The sequence below is a fragment of the Stegastes partitus genome, unplaced genomic scaffold, assembly GCF_000690725.1.
Source record: "Stegastes partitus isolate 25-593 unplaced genomic scaffold, Stegastes_partitus-1.0.2 Scaffold508, whole genome shotgun sequence".
NCBI classification, from domain to species: Eukaryota; Metazoa; Chordata; class Actinopteri; family Pomacentridae; genus Stegastes; species Stegastes partitus.
Window position 1 is genome coordinate 47,926 of NW_007578239.1, and position 8,558 is coordinate 56,483.

An 8,558-nucleotide genomic window follows, 5' to 3' on the forward strand; every position below is an offset into this window, starting at 1 on the left:
GCTTATATAACCTGCTCGTCGTGTAAAGGTCGCTGGGAGGCCTTATCCTCTGGCACTGACACAAACCCTCCATCAGTGTGACAGAGTGAAAAGGTTGCATATTTCCCTGACCATCCCTGCCACGCCTGGCCCGACCTCCCCTGCGGTTGCATACCTGGCCGGGTGCTCGCTGAGTGATGGGCGGCTCTTTGGCTTTAAAAGGAGGCGAGTCTCTGAGCTCCTCACTCTCCTCTGTGTCAACTCCACAGCAGCAGCAGCAGCATCCACCATGTTCTCCCAAAGCTCCACCAGGGTCGTCACGAGCTCCAGCGGCTCCATGCTGGGCAGCAGCATGGGACCAGGCCGGGCCAGCAGCATACGAGCAGGCCGGGCCAGCAGCGTGTACGGCGGCGCTGGAAGATCAGGGGTCCGCATCTCCTCATCCACCATGGGTGGAGGAGGCTTCAACATGGGTGGAGGAGGCTTCAACATGGGTGGCAGCGGCGGCTACTCCTCCATGAGCTACAGCGTGTCCGGCAGCGAAGACAGCGTGATCGGCAACGAGAAGTTCGCCATGCAGAACCTGAACGACCGTCTGGCCACCTACCTGGCCAAGGTGCGCTCGCTGGAGAAGGCCAACGCCGAGCTGGAGCTGAAGATCAGGCAGTTTGTGGAGAGCAAGGTTGGACCAGCCACCCGCGACTACAGCGCCTTCTTCGTCACCATCGGAGACCTCACTGCGAAGGTAAAGAAAAAAAAAACCTCCTCATCCTGCATCCAATCGTCACCTCCGTCATTTGCTGAAGATTCTGTAGGTTCCAGGTCACAGGAAACTGATTCATTGGTTAATTAACCCAAAGAACTTCAGCAAAAAGCTGCTGCACTTTACACAACTAGAAAAGGCAAATGACAAAAACATGCCCAAATTGACTCAAAGATTTTTCAGATTGTGTAAAATTGACTCAAAATTTGTCCAAAAACTGTTTCTAGATTTTGTAAAAATCCAGGAATGCAGCTGCTTTAGCATTTTACGGAAAAAAAATTAAAACTGCACTGCAAGAAAAGATGTAGCATTAATTCAATGTGCAAAAACTGACACTACACTGTAGAAACAATTTTAAAGTTTATTGTATTGAATTTTGCATTTTTCACTTTTTTGTTAACTTACAGATAATATCTCATAAAATCACAGAAAACAAATATTTAAAATGATAATTCATCCGTTCACAATGTGTAAGCATTAAATACATCTTCATTTAAATCCACAATAAGTTGATGTTTTTTGTTTGTTTTTTGTTAATTGAAAGAAAAATCATGCATGTCAAGAATTTAAAAATGGAAAATATTTTTTGAACTTTCACTTTCACCTTTTTTTTAACAAGATTTTTTTTTATTGCAGTGCAAAGGAGACTCACTTCTCACAATATTTGTCAGTTTTTGCTCGAAGCAAAGCTGCTTCTCTCTCAGCTGGGTTCTATTTGTACAATTTTTTGCAGCATTTTTAACCACAGATTTCTGATTTTACGCAGTTTTGGAAACATGAAAAAATCAGTACAAGAAAAAATTCTGCACTGGGTTTAAATACTGGACTAGAAGAATCCATTTTCTCTTGATTGATAATAATATATGCTAATATATTTGTAACAGCGTCAGAAACATTCAGTACTTCAGTATTAGTGCACTGAGGTGATGGATGATGTGCTTTCTGTTTTTCTAGATTCAGGCCGCCATCAGGCTGAACGGCTCCGTCCATCTGAGCATCGACAACGCCCGCCTGGCTGCTGATGACTTCAGAACCAAGTGAGTCCAAAAAAAACTGGAGCAGACAGGAGGCAGGAGGAGTTACTGTAGTACAGCAAGTAATACAGAAGAAGTTACTGTAATACAAGAGGAGGCGGGGTCATCGTGACAGAGGCGGGGTTAAGGTAGCAGGAGGAGGAGTCAGATCTTAAATAAACCAGATCCGAGCTTAAAAACCCTGATCAAACATAAGATAACCTGGTCAGGTGTTATATAATAATGTATAATACTGACGAGACCTTAAAGTAACCTCATCAAGCCTTAGATCAATCGGGTCAAACTTTAAACTTTTAAATGAACTGATCCGAGCTTAACCTGAGCAAACTTTAGATGTCAAATAAATCTGATCAAACTTTATATAGCCTGATAAAGTTATTGAAAGCTTCATTTAAACTTGATCAGATGTTAACTGATTCTGACACTAAGTCCACCTGCCTCTATCGCCCCCTGCAGGTACGAGAACGAACTGGCCATGCGTCAGTCGGTGGAGGCCGACATCGCCGGGCTCAGGAGGGTTCTGGACGAACTCACACTGGCCAGAACCGACTTGGAGATGCAGATCGAAGGCCTGAAGGAGGAGCTGATCTTCCTCAAGAAGAACCACGAGGAGGTGAGCGCGCCCAAAATAATCAATGCAAAAAATCTGATTGATTGATTGATGATTACATCTGCAGTTTCAAAATTAATTTTATTCTGAATTAATGACCATGTTCACGGTATGACTTGACTGGAACTGATACTGTTTAGGTGATTATTTCATCAACCAAATTGGTCTAAATAATTATTAATGTTAGCATCAACAGCTCGCGGCGTTAGCTTGAACAACTGTTGACTTTCGCTTAAAGAACTGCTGATGCTAACTTAAACAACTGCAGATATTAGCTTAAATAACTGTTATTAGCCGAAATTTCTGATATTAGCTTAAACAGGTGTTGATATAAGTTGACTTATTAGCTGAAATTGTTGATATAAGCTTAAACAGCAGCTGTCTGAAAACTTTTTGGTTTCAGACGAAACAATAACTTTCAATGAACTCTGGGAAATCAAATATTCGATGAAAATGATCTTTAGATTTCGCCCTGAACTTGAACAACTGTGGGTTTGTAAAGGCACGTCAGTCTTACATTGGTTGTTGGTTGCAGGAGCTGCTGGCCATGCGCTCCCAGATGAGCGGCCAAGTCCATGTGGAGGTGGACGCTGCTCCTCAGGAGGACCTCAGCAAGGTCATGGCTGAGATCAGAGAACACTACGAGACTGTTGCTGCCAAGAACCAGAAGGACCTGGAGTGCTGGTTCGAGTCAAAGGTACCATCATGACATGTTATCGCTGACACACAGCTCACCTGAGTGTCTACATGTGAACTGAACAGGTGTGATTTTCCTGCAGAAAGAAGCTCTGAACAAAGAGGTGGTCACTCAGACCGTCACCCTACAGACATCCCGCTCAGAGATCACAGAGGTCAAACGTACACTACAGTCTCTGGAGATTGAGCTACAGTCTTTGCTGGGTTTGGTAAGTGTCCCATGAGCATTAGACACCTCTGATCTTCAGGTATGAACAGTGTTTGGAAAACTGATTTATTTTTCCCTGTGCAGAAAGCATCGCTGGAGGGGACGCTGGCTGAGACACAAAGCCGCTACTCCATGCAGCTGTCTGGGTACCAGATGCAGGTGAGACACTGACCTCCTGTTTGTTTCAGGAAGCTAAGCAGTGGAGCTATCTCAGCTGATCTCACCTGTGAATGTTTCTGTGCTCGGCCTTCAGGTGACGTCCTTGGAGGAGCAGCTGGTGCAGCTGAGGGCCGACCTGGAGAGGCAGGGACAGGAGTACAAAATGCTGCTGGACATCAAGACCAGGCTGGAGTTGGAGATCGCCGAATACAGGAGGCTGCTGGACGGAGAGAGGTGAGACTCAGCTGTTCTGTTTTCTGATTGGGCCTCAGCATCACCTGCATCAAAGCTAAAACTGCTGCCGACGTTAGCTTAAACAGCTGCTGAGGTTAGATTAAACAGCTGTGGATGTGAGCCTAAACAATTATTGATATTAACTTAAGTAGTCCCTGATGTTAGCCTAAACAGCTGTTGATATTAGCTTAGATGTCTATTTATATGAGCTTAGAAAACTGCTGATATTAGCTTTAACATCTGCTGATATTAACCTAAAAAGCTGCTAGAATTAGCTAAAATAACCATTGGTACTAGCTTAAACCACTGCTGATATTAGCTTAGACAGCTGCTGGTATTTGCTTAGCTGTCGATATTAACCTCAACAATTTCTAAAAATCAACAGGTGAGAGGTGTAACGGCTAAAACCAAAGCTAACAGATGTTGCCGACACTAAGCTCTTCTGTCTTGTGATTGGTTTACAGCACCACCAGCAGTTCCGTGTCAAGCACTTCCTCGTCAAGCACCACCAGGCGGGTGGTGACAGTGGTGCAGGAGGTGGTTGATGGGAAGGTGGTTTCCACTTCTTCCTCCTCCACTTCAGCCTCCTCCTCCTACCAGTGAAGCTAAGCAGCTGTAGATGTTGACAGACAGTCAAAATCTTTTCTCTGTTTTCTCATGGTCAGAGAATGTGACCTGACAATAAAACGAGAGTCCAAATAAAAACTTTGTATGTTTGTTGTCATTTTACCTGCTTGAACGCTGTTTGATATTCATTAAAACTGATATTAACTTAAACCACTGTTGATTTTAGCTTAAACAGCTGTTGCTATTACATTAACTGCCTATATTAGCTTTAACTGTTATCTTTATGACATTTTAACCTAAATAGCTGATTAAACTTTAAGCAATGGCTAAAATTAATTTACACAACTATCGATTTTTACTTAAACTACTGATATTAGCGTTAACTATTGATATCAGTGTAAACTACCCATATTAGTTGTAGGATTACAAAAAAAAAAACAACCTCACCAATTAAAGTTTAAGTAACCTCTAACCAATTGAAAATTAGGCAAAGGTAATGGACAAGTGGTAAAAAAATATTGACAAATGGCTAAAATACTTACTTGGCTAAAGTTAATGGCTATAACAGTGATAACGGTGTCAATTTAAAAAAAAAAAAAAACAGTAATAGGTAATTGGTCAAAGATGTTGGCAAATGGATCAATTAGTTGAGTGGAAACTGGTTATAACAATAAATACAAAAGCCATATTGACACATTATGGATATACTACTAAAAGTATAAAAGGCAAAAGCTAATAGTAATGATATAGCTACTGAAGGTTAGCAAACAGTCATGTCTACACTGTTAAAATTACTGCTACAATCATCAACCGCTTAGCTTAAGCTATGCTAGTTTGCTTAAAGGCTAATATTAGCTGTAACGACCGTTGAGATTAACTTAAATAACTAGATATTAGCTTAAAGATTTGGTTTTAGCTTAGGTAAGTTGGTTTTACTTCTAAAAGTGCTAAAATTAAACATGGCTAATATTAGTTGGACTGTTGATATTAGCATAAACTAATGCATTACATGAACACATTCTCACATTCAATGCTTTTATGCATCATACTGAACATTTGCAGATTTCCGTGGTTCATATTTTGCAAAAACTGCACAGCTGCATTTTAAAAACATATATGTCCTACATTATACATGTTTTTTTCCTTACAGTATGTGTGTTGTATGTATGTTATATAATTTCAATTCAGTTCAATTCAAATGTATTTACATAGTGCAAATTCACAACTTACGTCATCTCACAGCGCTTAACATAACAAAACAAATGGTTTTGAATGAACAGGTTTGCCTTGTCAAGAGTCAATTTGCGGAATTACTTGCCTTCTTAATATGTTTGAAACCATCAGCTGAGTTGTGCAGAGGTAGGGTTAATACACAGCGGATAGCCATATTTGACTATTGTTGTAATCCACAGTATGACGAGAACCACCCAACCCAGTAAAGAGAAACAGCAGTCCATCATTACTTTCAGACATGAAGTTCAGTCGATCTGGAAAATTTCAAGAACAGTCACAAAAACGCTTTGATGAAACTGGCTCTCATGAGGACCACCCCAGGAAAGGGAGACCAAGAGTTACCTCTGCTGCAGAGCTACCAGCCTCAGAAACCACAAATTAACAGCACCTCAGATGAAAGCCCACACAAATTCTTCACAGAGTTCAAGTAGCAGACAAATGTCAACATCAACTGCTCAGAGGAGACTGCATCAATCAGGCCTTCATGGTTGAATCGCTGCAAAGAAGCCACGACTGAGGATGAACAAGAAGAAGAGACGTGTTTGTATGTAAACCTGCAGTCTTATGTAGAAACACAAGGAATGGACATTAGACTGATGGAAATCTGTACTTTGGTCTGATGAGATTTTTGGTTCCAACCACCTTGTCTTTGTGAGACATAGAGAACGTGAGTGGATGGTTTCTGCCTGTGTGGTTCCCACTGTGAAGCATGGAGGAGGAGGTATGATGGTCCTGGGGTGCTTTGCTGGTGACACTGTTGGTGATTTATTCAAAATTCAAGGCACACTTAACTGGCATGGATACCACAGCATTCTGCAGCCATCTGGTTCGCACTTACTGGGACCATCATTTGTTTTTCAACAAGACAATGAGCCCAAACACACCTCCAGGCTACATAAGGGCTGTTTGACCAAGAAGGAAAGTGATGGAGTGCTGCGTCAGATGACCTGGCCTCCACAATCACCCGACCTAAACCCAGTTCAGATGGTTTGGGATGAGTTGGACCACAGAGTGAAGGAAAGCAGCCAACAAGTGCTCAGCACCTCTGGGAAGTCCTTCAAGACTGTTGGAAAACCATCCAGGAGACGACCTCATGAAGCTGACTGAGAGAATGCCAAGACTGTGCAACGCTGTCATCAAAGCATAAGGAGGATACTTTGAATAATCTAAAATATAAAACATACTCTGAGTTGTTTACCACTTTTTTTGGGGGGGGGGATTTACAACATAATTCCATACGTACTGTAACTGTATGGAAGAAAGAGGGGGAGAGTAGAGGATAGGAGCCCAGTGCATCATGGTAGTCCCCCGGCAGTCTAGACCTACAGCAGCATAACTAAGGGACAGTTCAGGTGATCCTGAGCAGCCCCAACTATCAGCTTTATCAAAGAGGAAAGTTTTAAGCCTAATCTTAAAAGTAGAGATGGTGTCTGCCTCCAGAACCCAAACTAAGAACTGATTCCACGACAGAGGAGCTGATAACTGAAGGCTCTGCCTCCCATTCTTCTTCTGGAAACTCTGGGAACCACAAGTAGACCTGCAGTCTGGGCTTTGTTGGGATGATGCGGTACAATAAGGTTTTCAAGGTAAGATGGAGCTGGTCATAAAGAGTTTTATATGTTAGAAGCAGGATTTTACAGGGAGCCAATGAAGAGAAACTAATACAGGAGAAACATGATCTCTCTTAGTGGTTCCTGTCAGAACTCTGGCTGCAGCATTTTGGATCAGCTGGAGGTTTTTGAGAGAATTATTGGGACATCCTGATAATAAGGAATTACAAGAGTCCAGTCTAGAAGTTATAAATACATGGACTAGATTCTCAGCATCACTGTGAGACAGGATGTTCCTGATTTTTACAATATTACGTAGATGAAAGAAGGCCGTCCTGCAGACTTGCTTTATATGTGTATTGAACATGTCCTAGTCAAAAATAACTCCAAGGTTCTTTACAGTAGGACTGGAGGCCAAGGCGATGCCATCGAGAGAAGCTATCTGGTTAGACAGTGGGTTCTGAGATGTTTAGGGCCAAATACAATAACCTTGTTTTTTTCTGGATTTAAATGAAGAAAATTACAGGTCATCCAGGCCTTTATGTCCTTCAAACATGCTTGGAGTTTAGACCAACTGATTGGTTTCATTTGGCTCCACAGATAGATATAACTGGGTGTCATCTGCATCACAATAGATATTTATGCAGTGCTTCCTAATAATACTGCCTACGGGAAGCATGTACGCAGTAAATAACATTGGTTCTAACATAGAAACCTGTGGAACTCCATCACTAACTCTACTGTGGGTGGAAGAATCATCATTAACATGAACAAACTGGAATCTGTCTGATAAATATGATTTAAACAAATTTAGTGCAGTTCCTTCAAGTCCAACAACACGTTTCAGTCTCTGTAATAAGATGCTATGATCCACTGTATGGAATGCAGCGCTGAGATCCAGCAGATGGGGTGAGCTCTCCTACAGATCCAGGTGAGTGACGCTGCTGCCCCCTGCTGGTCGTCCTTGTCCCATCACTCTTAATGAAAACTTTATTTAAAACTGAGGTTTCTGGCAGCTGCAGCTTTCTTGCTTCACATCACATCTTCTTTCTTCACTGTCTTTCAAAACTGCTGGGGAAAACTAATTTTAACAGCAGGTGTATACATTTTGTTGTTTCTAAAATGTCCCAGAGATGATGTTTTGCATTTTCAGTGACACCCTATTTACTTTTCTTTTTTTACACCCTCCATGTAAGACTGTGCCCCACATTTTCCAGAAGATCCCATCCTCACTAAAAATGTCTCTACTTTATAGAAATATTTTCACTTCCTCCAAATGTCCCAGAAGTTGTGTTTTGTTAAACTAACATTGTCCAGAATCATCTTTTCTGCTGAAATAAGCTCTGGTGGTGTTTCTGTCGTTGGTTTCTAACAGAAAGTTAACACGGCAGATTTAATTCAGCTTTAAATGTCTACTTTAGAATGAGTTTTAACAAATTTACTGCTGACAAGGTTCCAGAGAATCACCAGATTTCCCATCATGCATCCCATCACATTCCAGTTAGGACACTCAGGATCTTTCTGC

At 41.8% G+C, this 8,558-nt stretch overlaps 2 protein-coding genes across 2 annotated transcripts in view; one reads left to right on the forward strand and one right to left on the reverse strand.

Moving 5' to 3' along the window:
* The first annotated feature begins 225 nt into the window (after positions 1–225).
* On the forward strand, positions 226–4,388 carry LOC103361485 (keratin, type I cytoskeletal 13-like). The gene is made up of 8 exons (XM_008287570.1): positions 226–724; positions 1,697–1,779; positions 2,233–2,389; positions 2,922–3,083; positions 3,166–3,291; positions 3,375–3,449; positions 3,544–3,683; positions 4,148–4,388. The coding sequence occupies exons 1-8, from the start codon at positions 269–271 to the stop codon at positions 4,284–4,286; spliced, it is 1,338 nt and encodes a 445-aa protein (XP_008285792.1). The 5' UTR covers positions 226–268; the 3' UTR covers positions 4,287–4,388.
* A 1,340-nt stretch (positions 4,389–5,728) lies between these two features.
* LOC103361499 (GTPase IMAP family member 7-like) overlaps positions 5,729–8,558 on the reverse strand; it is a 10,129-nt gene continuing 7,299 nt past the window's right edge. Inside the window, exon 4 of the mRNA XM_008287592.1 lies at positions 5,729–5,737. Within this exon, the coding sequence (XP_008285814.1) occupies positions 5,729–5,737 (9 nt within the window). The remainder of the gene's footprint in view (positions 5,738–8,558) is intronic.

Coding starts and splice junctions, on each gene's coding strand:
- LOC103361485 (XM_008287570.1), top strand. CDS start 269: ATGTTCTCCCAAAGCTCCACCAGGGTCGTCACGAGCTCCAGCGGCTCC. Junction 1,780..2,232: donor GCTGATGACTTCAGAACCAA/GTGAGTCCAAAA, acceptor CGCCCCCTGCAG/GTACGAGAACGAACTGGCCA. Junction 2,390..2,921: donor TCAAGAAGAACCACGAGGAG/GTGAGCGCGCCC, acceptor TGTTGGTTGCAG/GAGCTGCTGGCCATGCGCTC.